Source organism: Notolabrus celidotus, chromosome 21 (genome assembly GCF_009762535.1).
Source record: "Notolabrus celidotus isolate fNotCel1 chromosome 21, fNotCel1.pri, whole genome shotgun sequence".
Classification (NCBI taxonomy): Eukaryota; Metazoa; Chordata; class Actinopteri; order Labriformes; family Labridae; genus Notolabrus; species Notolabrus celidotus.
In genome coordinates, this window is record NC_048292.1 from 8575208 (window position 1) to 8588409 (window position 13202).

The 13202-nt window shown below is 39.8% G+C and overlaps 2 protein-coding genes across 6 annotated transcripts in view; one reads left to right on the forward strand and one right to left on the reverse strand.

Annotated features, from left to right (window-relative positions):
• Positions 1-5495, forward strand: part of gsap (gamma-secretase activating protein) — a 46442-nt gene extending 40947 nt beyond the window's left edge. For all 3 annotated transcript variants that reach the window (XM_034673423.1, XM_034673424.1, XM_034673426.1), the window contains 2 exons: positions 2588-2684; positions 2882-5495. In XM_034673423.1, coding sequence (XP_034529314.1) covers positions 2588-2684; positions 2882-2982 — 198 coding nt within the window. In that variant the 3' untranslated portion in view covers positions 2983-5495. The remainder of the gene's footprint in view (positions 1-2587; positions 2685-2881) is intronic.
• Positions 5062-13202, reverse strand: part of ccdc146 (coiled-coil domain containing 146) — a 65484-nt gene continuing 57343 nt past the window's right edge. For 2 of the 3 annotated variants that reach the window (XM_034673421.1, XM_034673420.1), the window contains exons 22-23: positions 11129-11251; positions 5062-7537 (exon numbers count right to left, since the gene is read on the reverse strand). In XM_034673421.1, coding sequence (XP_034529312.1) covers positions 7337-7537; positions 11129-11251 — 324 coding nt within the window. In that variant the 3' untranslated portion in view covers positions 5062-7336. The remainder of the gene's footprint in view (positions 7538-11128; positions 11252-13202) is intronic. The other variant, XM_034673422.1, reaches the window with a different exon arrangement.

Sequence of the window (13202 nt, forward strand, 5' to 3'; positions counted from 1 at the left end):
CCATACTCTTAGTTTTGCATGCGAACGTTCGCTAGCTCAGGGGTTCCCAAACTTTTCAGCCTGTGTTCCCCAAAATATAGGTACCAAAAACTTGCAATCTGCTGCTACTGATGCTTTTGATAATTAACCGTTCACTAACCCTAAACTTAGGAGTCATCTGGCAAAAGGAAAGGCAGAAAACTCATTACATTTTCTATTTTCATGTTTTTTTTTTCAAGTTTAGCTACTTTTTTGTCAATATTTTTTACTATAAAGGGTAAAATTTACTATTTTTAGATACCTTTTGTCATTCAACTCTTTTTATTGCATTTTTTTTAGTATTTCTTTGTTCACCACAAGTAAACAAATTATATATGTAATGCAAAACCAACAAAGAGAAGAAAAAATAAATAAATACAAAAAAAAAAGAAATATGAATAATGAAAAAATAATAATAATTAACAGTTCAAACAAAAAGTAAGATAAACATAAGAAAACAAGGTAAATAAACAAAAATAAATATTTTTTTTAGATAAATAAAAAAATACACATTCTGGAAGACATCTCATGACCCCCCATTTGTGTCTCGCGACCCCCCAGGGGGTCCCGACCCACACTTTGGGAACCCCTGCGCTAGCTAGCAGTAGACAAACTACTGCAACTTATAAGCCAATATTTCACTGAAGGCAAACATGGTCCCTTCACTAAATAATGCTCAGATCAGGGAAAACTAAACCACCTCTGCTAAGCAGCTGATTAGAAAATTAATTATCAGGGAGCCAAAGAAAACACTGCTAAAACACAGAAGGCTGAGTTAGCAAAGCCCTGCAGAGCACCAACAGAATACACACTCAAGAGGAACTACAAACAGCAAATGACACAGACAGGTTGTTGTGGTGCTTCTGCAGACTCACACCCCCAAACAAACAAGAGAAAACCACTGAAAGAACCTCTCACTACCTCTGATGGTGAGATAATGAGCCAGCTCAGAGCACGGGAGTCCAAGGTTATATGTAGACTTCTCACACCTGGTCCTAATCAGGGACAATTAGACACACACACCTGGCTGTGCGCTGAGCTGGAACAATCACCAAACTGAGGGAGGTGTGAGGAGTGCCCTTCACCAAATTTACTGTTTGTGTTTCACACTTTAAGTTAGAGAAGATGAGCTTTTGAATGACTTCCTTCTTGACTTTTAAATAACATAGCCAAATGGAGCATTGACATTTTTTTTAACCTTTATTTAACATGGAAATGACAGTGTGTCTGTTTAGCTGGTTTAATGATCGGCATATTCATGAATTTACTTTGGATTGCTAATATGTGGGGCCGTTGGTCTAGCGCAGGGGTTCCCAAACTTTTCAGCCTACGACCCCCAAAATTCAGATGCCAAAGACTCGCGACCCCCACTGTCCCTCAAAGTGATTTGATGTGGCTTCATTTAGCTGGTCTGCAGAAAATTAGCCTACCTATATGAGCATGTGGCTGTTTCCTGCTCCTTTATGAATGAACCTACTGCTACTGATGCTTTTGATAATTAACTGTTCACTAACACTAAACTTAGGAGTCATCTGGAAAAAAAAAGGCAGAAAACTCATTACACTTTCTATTTTCAAGGTTTTATTTCAAGTGTAGCTACTATTTTTGTCGTTATTTTTTACTATAAAGGGTAAAATGTACTATTTTTAGATAAATAAAAAAAAAAGAAATTATGGAAGGCATCTCATGATCCCCCCATTTGTATCTCGCCACCCCCAAGGGGGTCCCGACCCACACTTTGGGAACCCCTGGTGTAAGCGCGCCCCATATACAGAGGCTATAGCCCTCGTCTCAGAGGTTGCAGGTTCGATTCCAGCCTCAACCATTTACTGCATGACCTCTCCTTCTCTCTACTCCCCACATTTGCTGTCTCTCTTCAGCTGTCCTATCGCTTAAAGGTGAGAATGCTCCAAAATGTAACAAAAAAGAATGCCAATAGTTACTAGCCAGGAATAAAAATAAATGAACATTTTTTAAAAGACACACACAAACGAAGCTCAAGTGGGCTTTTGACAAAATTATCAAAAAAAAAAAAAGCTAGAACTACAACAAAATTGGTGGTTTTAGCTCCTTATTTCTTGAAATATATTGTCTTTCTCAGTTTAAATCTGTTCAAAATCCAGTCTGTTTTGTTGTTTAACCATTCATCAGACAAAATAAACTTTGTAATAATATCTCCAAGGGCTCTAGAAAATTCTGAAGGGTTGCTCACATTTTATTGTAGAGATTTTTAAGATACAAAAATGATGTTTTGCAGCACAAATATATCCTTCCCCTTCTTCTTTATTGCATGTCTGAAAAAAGTGACCCCAGTTGTACAGCTAACAGAGTAAACTGTGCATTTAAGTAAGCTACTGGCTGGTTTCAGTCAGCTAACTGGCCAGCAGAGCCAGAGGCATCTCTTGCAATGAGGAATAAGAATGTATAGCTGCCATGAAAAGTTATCCAAAAGAGGAGCCAAGTAAGTTGACTAGTTTCTGGATTTGCAGCAGATTTGTCTTGACTGTGTGAATCCTGGAAGAAACCTGCAGAATCCACAGTTGTGTTTTTGTTTTTCCTTCCTCTCCAGGGATTTGCATTCACCGGCAGAGACAAGCCAGGCTTCAGACCCGAGTTTCTGCCTCTTACCTACCTAGCAAAGATCCTCTCTGATATAGAAGAACAAGGTAGAGAGAAATGGAGAAGGAGAGAGTGTGCATGTGTGTGTGCTTGCCTGCATGGTTTAGATACAGAGGCCTTAGGAGGATTTAGACAGAACGTGTGTGTTTTCTGAGCGAGTTTGGTTGGGAGAAAGGAAGCGAGTATGTGGTGATATTCTCCTGAAATGTCATCTTTCTCACCCATTCTTCTCCCTGCGTCCTAGCTGTGAACCCTTTTGAGGAGCAGGAAAACGTGGATGCCAGGTTCGTGGAGGAGACGGCTCTGAAGCAGACACTAATACTGCTTGGCTTTGAGGAAAAGTGAAAGATGCGGAGGGGGGAGCAGAGGGGGGGAAGCGGGCAGGAGCAGTGGTGGATGGATGGATTGAGGGGGAAACAGATGAGGGGGAAAATGTGTTTCAGAGTACAGTCATCATCGACTGACTGAGCCTTGAGGACAAGTAACGGATGGGTGCATGATGGAGGGCGAGAAGTGAGAGATGCGTGGAGAGATTGAGAGGCAGAGTGCTTATAAACAAGCTCTCACTGGCTGATGACAAATTAGGGTGGGGCGCAGGGAGAGATGGATGGAGACGCCCCTGAAAGGAAGGGAGGGAGGATGAGAAGCTGTTTTTCTACATTAACTTTAAACACGGACAACATTTGGACGCAAGAACAGAAGAACCTTATTTTACACAACAAAATATAAACAGAACCAAAACTATTAAAACTTCATTTTAATTAAATGTGGGGGAACATACTTCTCAAATATTGTGGAAAATCTGTGTCTGCAGGCAGCGACTCCTACAAACTCATAATTCTGGTGCTGCAACAATTCCCTCCTGTTCCTCCGCAACTTTCCTCTCAGACAATTTATGAACATGAAAGTCAAAAACTGCAAACAGTCTGTATAAATCACACACACTTGTTTATCCTCCTGATGCGGCTGCACCCCATCAACTTGATTACATGCTGACAAAAGCTTCACACACACACACACACACACACACACACACACACACACACACACACACACACACACACACACACACACACACACACACAGCAGTTTGATTTGGACACACACTGGCTGCTGTGCATTAAATCTGATTTCAACACTGAGTTATACAGAATCATTCCAGCTCTATAACTCATGGCATTTCTAGGATTTAGAATTACAACTCCAAAGACTTATATAATGAGATAATGTATGATTTTTTTTTCAAAAGCAAATTGTTAAATTTATCTTCAGCCTTTGAGACTACTGAGTTTTGGAAATGTAATATCAGGAACATGACTTAAACGTTGATGAAACTCACTGTTCATTGCAGGCTTTTGTCTGCAAAATAAGAACCAGACATCATTTATATGTTCATACTAGTGCTGGTTAGATATCTGTATTATTGTACAAATTAAACAGAAAGCTCCACCACAGTTTTCAAATGCTAGCTGATGATGATCTCAACAAACGTGACTGCACAAGAACTTTCACCAACTAAAGCAGTCCCAAACTGGCGAAATTATTATCTTCAGTGACACCATCTCAAGATTTTAAGACAAGAAAAACATTATTTGACAAAAGCTTATTTTATGAACATGTATTTGTCCTGTTTCCATATTCTATCTGCTAAAAGTTTTGCTCCAACTGGCCAGTGGCAATAGGATCTTCACAAGATCTGTGACTTTTGATGGCTAAGATAAGCCAATGGTAATGCTTTAGGGCTTGTGTCCATTAAGGGCTTTTTTTTTTAACTGGCAGTACCTTACCATTAGGCCAAGCCTGCGCCCTTTTTTAAAAAATGGGTAGTACATATTTTCTAAACAAAACCTACATAGTTGTGTTTTTAGCGCTTAGCATCCCAAGCTCTACCCACGTCATCAGCTGTTATTTGTTGCTGCACTCACAGCGCTCTCAGTTGACAATAGGCAAACTTTTGGAACACTGCCATGCTCATCAATGCTACTCCATCTACGACCAATCAACATCATGAGGGGGCGAGATTTCCAATATCAGCTTTGTCAATAATAATGTTGGAGGCCTGTACTGAGGAGACACTAACCACACTTGTTTAATTTGAGGGTACCATTTCCAGATCTAGAGCTGCTGCTAATGCTACACCAATTACATCAATTGTTTTCTCATTCTTGTTGTACGATACCGATCAATAAAAGACAAAACGAAGCAAGTGGAGCATTTTAAAACAGACCTAGTGATCACCTAACCTAGCAACAGTTGGTGCTTGCTAGGATCTCTGTGAAATTGAGATTAGGGGTGCTGCCAGCACAAAATATGCTGTTAGTGGAAACAGGCCCTTATACTCAGTGCTACATTACGTACCATGGAGAAATAAAAATACTCAATTTTACACATATGTTGACACAAAAGTGGAAAACAGCAGACTAATGACTTTATAGGAACTTTATTCATGTTGCAGAAATCAAAATCAGCCAATAAGATGCTTTGAAAACACTAAACAAAGTGAGACAGTAAAGGGTTAAAGATAAGGTGATATACAAACTGAATACATAAGACAAAAATAATAGACTCAGCCTGCCTGCTCAGATACTGGAACACCTGGTTTGAATAATGTATCAGTGTGCCTTCAATTATGAGTGAAGTCTTACCGTAAGTGAAGGAAATTCTTTGGTAGTAGTGATGATGTAAGCGTGGGTAGTGTATTTCTCTTTAGACAATGTCTGAATGTTGACACTCGGCGAGATTATTTACGTGCCTCATGTTTAAACTTTTAAAAACAGAAAAAAAGGGATTTCATAATCAGTGATGTTTACACTAAGACAGTTTTGTATGATGGATTGTAAATAAAGAGATTTTTGCTACAAGTGTACTGTAGTTCTCTTTTACTGCCATACTTTAGTAGAACATGTTCCACAGAGAAGCTGTGGAGCAACAGTTCGGCTTCAGCTTCCTTTGTTCCGTTATATTTTATTAAAATCCTGAAAAAAAGCGAGAGCCGGTTTCTTACTGTGGAGCCCTGAAATAAATAAAGAAATGATCTCGACTTGCAGAGAAATAGTCTGGAGCTAGAGGAGCTCATCAGAGGAGGAAGTGCTCGCTCACATTCCTGACAGCACCTGAGTGTTTTGGACGGACTCAGCGGAGCTCCTCTGAAATCAGGAACTCATCTCAGCATCAGTCATCGAACACGCTGAGTCACATTTAGCAAAAAAGGACATCATGCTTGTTTTAGAAGCATACATGTCAAATTACACAACCTGTTTTATTTTCAACTTGTCCACCTCACTACAGATGTCTGAGATCATTTCTGTTCTGGGGAATTTCTCTTGCAAAACGTGAAGAAATTGCTCGTTGATTGCCCCCTTGATACCCTGTTATGCAGTCAGACAGTGTTATGTAGGCGGATAATACCTTCGAACAGTCGGGGGCAGAGTTTATCTAACAGGGCTGACCATCATACTGGAGGTTAGCAGGGTGCGGTCTCAAGAATGGGAAAACCTGCTGCCTCCTTTAACCTTTAGAAAAGTTGGCTCACACGATGCTTGTTGGAAAAACCTTCGTCTAATGTTAGTGACTAACTCCAAATATTTATCCATCACTGTAAGCTACTTGGTTTCACAGTTTACCTAATACTTGTAGCTACATCTTTAGAGCTGTCATCCTTTACTGTTAGCTAAATATTTCAACAGTTTTTAAATATTTAATCATACTTTTTCAGCGGTTATATATTACTTTTAGCTAAACCGTTTTTACCACTTATCCGGTGCTCTAACTCTTACTTTTGGTGGATATTTGATCTCTCAATGTAGTTCAGTAGATTCCTTTTAAAGACACTGACATACTTTTTGACTAAAGTATGATTTATTTTAAGTTTCTCAAATTGAGATTACGAGCAACTGCAGAAGGATTGTGAAGCCACTGGAGTACTCCGTCTAAGTCTCCTCACAACGAAAACAAGCTTACAAATTGCAAAACACGATCATTAGTAACCGACTGTGAACTTTCCACCCCGTTTACAGCTCCACTCTTATCTTCTTTCCCTTCTCAGATTGCCATCTCTTGTTCCTCCTCATTTACATTCTCCTCTCTCTTGTCATCCTCTTGCTCTCTTTTATTTCCCAATCTTCCCTCTCTGTTTACATTTATCATCTCAGGCATTATGCTGGCACTCTTAGCCTAGCTTGGAGCTTAAACCAGCTGAAAGATTACAAGTGTGGGGGATGAAACAGCAACAGGGCTGACAGAGATGTTGAAATATTGCAGTGTCTGAAAGAAACAAAGTTATAGTGTCTAATGTATGAAGTAGAGACTGATATGTTGCTAAGAGCAGGGATGAATCTAAGACAACACGTCGTGTGCATGATGTAATAATAAACACATATTTTGATCTCCCTTGTGCTCTCTTTCTTGCCTTCCACTCTTCTACAGTATTTGGTGTTACAGCAAGCAAGAGTGTAAACAAGATGTTGCCAGTAAGTAAAAAAAAAAGGAAACAAATTCACAAACAGATGCAGTCTGCAAGTTTGTTCCCAAATGGCACAAACAGCAGTCGTATGCTGGAAAGTTAGTCCATAAAAAATAAAAAGATAGAAATAAGCAGAATAAGTGAAACGCACTGGATACTCATTTTGTTTGTTGGAAATGTTTCTGAATGAAAAACCAAACCAAGACTCACATTGTGTGAATACATTTGTGCTGCGTTCTAGCTCTCCAAGGGTTTGAGCGTTGGTTTGCGGATGTGTCTCATGTTGGCACCTGGTTGGGAGGGTTTGAAGGGGGCCTGGGCTCCATACGGTTTTGGCAGCAAGAGTTTGTCTGTCTGGGGGATGTAAGCGTTGGGACGGGTTTCAGCTGTGGTGTACTTTCCATTAGGCAACTGAGTCCACTCATCCTCTTCAGCCAGCTACACACACACACACACAGACAGAGAGAGAGAGAGAGAGACCAGAGGCTGTTTTAATATTTGATGTAAGACTGCATGACCTTGGACAAAATAGTTTAAATTTAATTTGCCTGAGTTTTAATCTTGGAAATGGAATAATTGATATTTTGAAAGATTAAGACAAATGCAAGGGCAGAATGAGCACTGAGCGCTGGAGCTCAGGACCAGGAGGCTGATCCAAGTTTAATATACGATTTCAAAAATACACATTAGAGAGATTAGTGATAGCAGAGACGGTCAGTGCCGGTATCATTTTATCCTCAAAACACTAAACCCTTTACAACAAAGCAAAGAAAAGCTGACTGAGACACACCAACAGGATGTTCAGTGTGATACAAAAACACCCTAAAGGGTATGAAAAGCACAACATCTTCTGTGGTTTGTGGAATGAGCTGTAAATATTGTGAATAAGAACTTATATAAATATATATAGACACACACACACCTGTCTTTTGGCAATAATTATCTAGCATCATAAAAACCCTGTTTGATGATTGATGATAAATGAGAGTCATTCATCAACAGAGCTGTCAATCATGCTGATGAACCTTTTCATGGCATCAAAAAACAACCTGAATCCTAACTTCTCAAAAACAAATAATCCTATATGGAGCTAATATTGTCACACAACATTTCTAAATGTGTATATGCATCCACAAATGTATTCGCAGATCAAGCAACAACCTTGCATAAGTGTATAAAACTGCTGTTTCTCGAGTGTCTGTTTGCCTGGTACAAAAAAATGAGTGTAGTCTGGATGGCTTATTTCTCGATCGGCAATTTGGAAGATATTAAGATTACGAGTTTTCCATAATGAGAGACACAGCTGACTTGATTGACAGGCGGGAACACTGTAGCTGTTGGCTAGGAGGTTCAAAGCCCGCCTCTTTACCTCACTTGCTCGACAGCAGTTAGGTTGACTTCAGCATTTCCAATATGGCTCCCACCGAAGATTGGCTTCAAAACAGTGCTTCAGAAACAGATGGGACGTCATGGATACTACGTCCATTAATTATACATATACATTAATTTTGCGCTCCTGCGACTCTTGACAAATGTGTGTACCCCGTGTTTGGACAGAGTTCGGTAAGAGGGCGTTCAGTTTTGCTGCTACTACTGCGTGGAATAAACTCCAGAAGGATTTGAATTTGTCAGATCTTATCTCACTTTACGCCTTTGGCTCCATCTTAAATGAAAGACAGACCCCAGAACAGTGCCTGTGTTTTTAAATGCTGTTTTTGTAATCACAAATTGCACTTTATTTACAAATAAGTTGCACTTTTTAATTACTGATTGTTTCTACATACTGTCTGTATATATGCTCCATGCTGTTGAGGTGTGCTATTTATTTTGACGTGTGCTGCTGACCTCTTGGCCAGGTCGCCCTTGTAAATGAGGTCTTGATCTTAATGGATCTCATCTTGTTAAATAAAGGTTAAATAAAAAAAAAATAATAACAATATACCATCTATGATGCAGATTCACAAGGATATAGCAGGCTGTTGCAATACACAATGAATGGAGTTGCACAAAGCATCATGGGATACCTGGCACAGTGTACCAGGCTAGCAGTGCCACTTTTAACAGCTGTACTCCCTCACTGTGTCAGAATAATGCATTTGAAGATTTTTTGACACACCATTAAGCAAATTAACCTTGCAGGATGCTGCATTGATTGAAATGAATCCTTTAAATCTCTCCAACAGGTGATCAGAGAAGATGGTTGAGACTATGACATGATAAGCCTGCATGCCAGAGCTCAGGGCACCTTCTCCACATGCAGGTCTGTATTGATTTACACATTTGCAGATCATCCATGACAGACCTGTTGCCAAAGAGTCTTCTCTCATCTGTAAGTGATGTGTGTGTTTTTAGCTTTAGAAGCACAAACACTTATGGCCAAATTCCACTGGATCCGTGTCCGGTCCGTCTCCAATCCGTCATGGCACAGGATCTGATAGGTTTCTATTCTAGTCATGGTGTTAACTTCCACTGGATCCGCTCCGTTGAGTTCTGGCTGCGTCTCTGATCCAGAATGCGCACCTGATCAGCTACGCAAGACTATTTTTGCCAGATGCTGGAACACTGCGCTTAAAACTCAACAGAGGAGATTGAGCGGGACAGGAAGTCAGGCACCAAAACAAAATTAAAACATCCGGTTAGTCCTCAGAATAAAACACTGTGTTATCACCAGATCATTTTTTCACATAACTACAACAACAAACTGTGATAATGAGCGGAGCCAGGCTTGGAGTCAACAGGTCAGAGGTTTTTAAAATCTTTGTTTGCATTCACAAATTGCTCTACAGATTTGCAGATCTGGGTACGCATTTGTGGTTTGCGCACCCATTCGCTGATCTATATGTGGTTTTATTTAAGCACTTTTAAAATGTTTTCTACAATATTAAGTCTTTTGACATAAATCAGCATAAAAACAAACTTTAATGACAGGAACCATGTTTGAGATCGCCTGCTGCCAGTCAGAAGCGGGAGCTCTAAACCTTCTGGCTTCACTTTTAGGGAGCCATCATGCTGCCAGTCTTTTTCTACACTCTATGGAATTCCCTCATATTCACTTTTCATAAATTAGCCGTGGCTGTAAAAAGTCTTTCCTCCTCTCACAAAACTAGGAATATGGCTCCTAGAGTTCTGACACAGGCAGACAAATTGATTTGAACTCAGTATGGCTGATAGATCAATTTAAAAGCATGGCGCACCCCTGCTGAGAAAAGAAATATCTTCCAGTGTGCACAACAGTCCTCTCCCCTTTGACTTTCGCCCCACGCCGGCATGCAAATGAACTGTGCCTAAATCTCAGTGAGACTTCAAAGAGATGGCGATTTTTCTCATGCATATGAAGAGTTTATCCGCTGGCATGTGATCTGAGGAGCTGGGCACAAAAAAACAAGGAATGATGGCTTTGAATGAAATGAAAAAAGATCAGGAGCAACCAATGCATAAACAGGAAAACATATTTGTGTTATCTGGCTAAAGAAACACATTTACATTTTCAGAAGAAGCTTAAAACGCAGGATTAACAGTGGGTAAGAGAGAGGGAAGCAGCTTCTTTCTCAGATCAGATACACTGACTACATTTTGGTACTTCTTTTTTTTTTCTTCTTTGTACTGATCGATGTTTTCTCAGACATGCTGCAGACGGCTGAACCGGTCTCAGACACAGCTGATCTGGGTACAGCATGTGCCCCTTTCTTGTGTAGACAGCCTCGCTTTGTGTTTGTCTCCCAGTCTGTCCTATTCGTCCTGTGTTTGTGCTTATAGTCTCTCTAATCTGTGTGTGTCTGTGTGCGTGTGTGTCTGTGAGGGGGGCTTTTTCAACTCTCCTCTCTGCTGTCTGTGTCTGTGCGTGCTCAGGTACGCTGCAGCCCTTCCGTCCCCCAGAATCTTAATTGATTCCTGCCCTGAGATGTGTCCCCGCTCTACTTCTCTTTCCTTTGTCACTCTGTCTTCTTCCCTTACCCCTGAGTGCTTTCATCAATTCCTGACCAGTGGTTCTTTGTGTGTGTATGTATGTGTGTGTTTCTGTTTTTGTACCCTCTCTCTCTCCTCTTTGTCCCTCTGTCTTCTCTTCTTGTCTCGGAGCATCCTCCTCCACTCCTCCGATATCTCGGGGCACGGTGGCAGGCCCTGCTCCAGCTGCTGCTGGCACCTGTCCATCTGGAAACACAGAAACACTCACTTTGCATTCCTGTCACTCCACTCTGCACTGCCCTGGCACAGTTTGGCTGCAACCGTGAAACAGACGCTCGTATTAGTGTCAGAATTGGGGCGAAGTTGTACCTCTGCATTTTCTACTTGTGTTTGTGTCTGTGTAGCGCTGCAGGCAGACATCAGCTGCAGGGGTTCCTCAGGTTATTAACACTCATTGCTTGAAACATTTACAAGGCATGAGGGAAATCCTCTCATTTTTACTACTTTAATTTTTCATGGAGACAGAAAGCTGTGAGAGAGGGGAGAATTTCAAAATAGCTTGTTTTAATGAATATTATGCTAACAGCTTTTGCCTTGTCTAAGAGGAGAAATGCACAGTGGTTGATCATTTTCATAATCAGTTTAATTGTTGGTACAATAAAATGTGTGATTTAAATAGATAAGTCATTCATATGTCAATCCATCAGCTCCCGGTTTTGGTTTTAGAGGCTGTTGAACTTAACTGTTGATTTTCCTCCATCTCAGTCTTATTTCCATCGTAAGATAGCATCTAATGTACACCTGATGTTACCACCATATAGAAGAACAACAAAGCAGAAGCTGGCAAATATTCAACAGACCAAGAGTTGCATGTCTTCCACAGAACAGAGTGGAGAACCGAACAGAGCTAAAAGGAGAGAGAGGATTGGATTTACATAAGGGCCTGTCTACACTAACAACCTTAACTGCAATGGCAACGCCTTTTTTCTACACAAAACCAAAGCAGTTCAGCGTTTTCAGTGCTCAGCTTTCTGTGCGCCCACAGCTCGCTCATTTAACAAACCCACGTGCTCTTCAATGTCATCTCTCCATCTCCGACCAATCAGAATCAATGTGACATCTGATATCAACCATTTCTATCCGTTATTCTATGCTCTATGTGTAAAATTCCACTGAATGAAGGAAAATGTAACGCTTACTGAGCATTTCAAATCAGACTAAGCGATAACTGCTACAGGAAGAGGAAGCACCACAGGACAAATTTTGTGACCTAGCAACAGTAGGCGGCGGTGAAAATGGATCTAAAGTTAGGTCAAGTGTGCTGCAGTACAGTGTTTAGCTTAACTTACCTAACAACAGAACAGTATAACTAATTTAATGTTGAATTCAGCTTCAGCATTTGCTATTCAGAGACACTATTTGAGGTCACTTACTGTGAATGTGATGTTGAGTTTGAGTAAAACCAAAGAGTTAGCTAAGTTGGCAATGATTCTGATTTAAGCTAACAGGCTAATGCAAACACCTAGCTTATATGTAAACAAAAGTTGAATGTTCCTTGGTTGCTATGGATGTAGAAGTAATGATGTCAGTTTGAAATCCAGTCAGAAACCACAACTGCAAAATGAACTGAAAGTTATATTTTGGTGCTTTGACGAGGATCTTAGCTCAATATTTGGGTGCAAAAGTGTTTAAATCCACATGTCCAAGAACATGCATAAACATTCAAAAGCTGAACAATGCGATAAAGTAACCTCTTAATAAATATTTTCAAAAGCAAACCCAAGACCTACCTTTTTAGTCTCGCTTTAAACTGAGTTTTATTTTTATTCTTAACAGTTTTTGTATTTATTTATTTACTTATTTATTAAATAATTTATTTATGAATTTATTATCTAGTTCAAATTGTAGTCACTTTTATTCTACTATATTTTATTTATGTATTTATTTATTTTAAGTACAGCATCTTATTTTCTGTTAATGGTTTCATATTTTAATGTTTTATTATCTTAGAAATGTATCTTATTTTGGTGATTTTAACTTCCAGTGTTGAGTTTTAACATCTTATTTTACCTCCAGTGTTTCCTCATTAAGATATCATGAGAGTGTTTCCTCAGCAACTTCTTTTTTATTTGGTATTTATTTATTTTATTACTATTGTTTTTATTACTATTGTTGCATATACATTGTGTTCTTAACC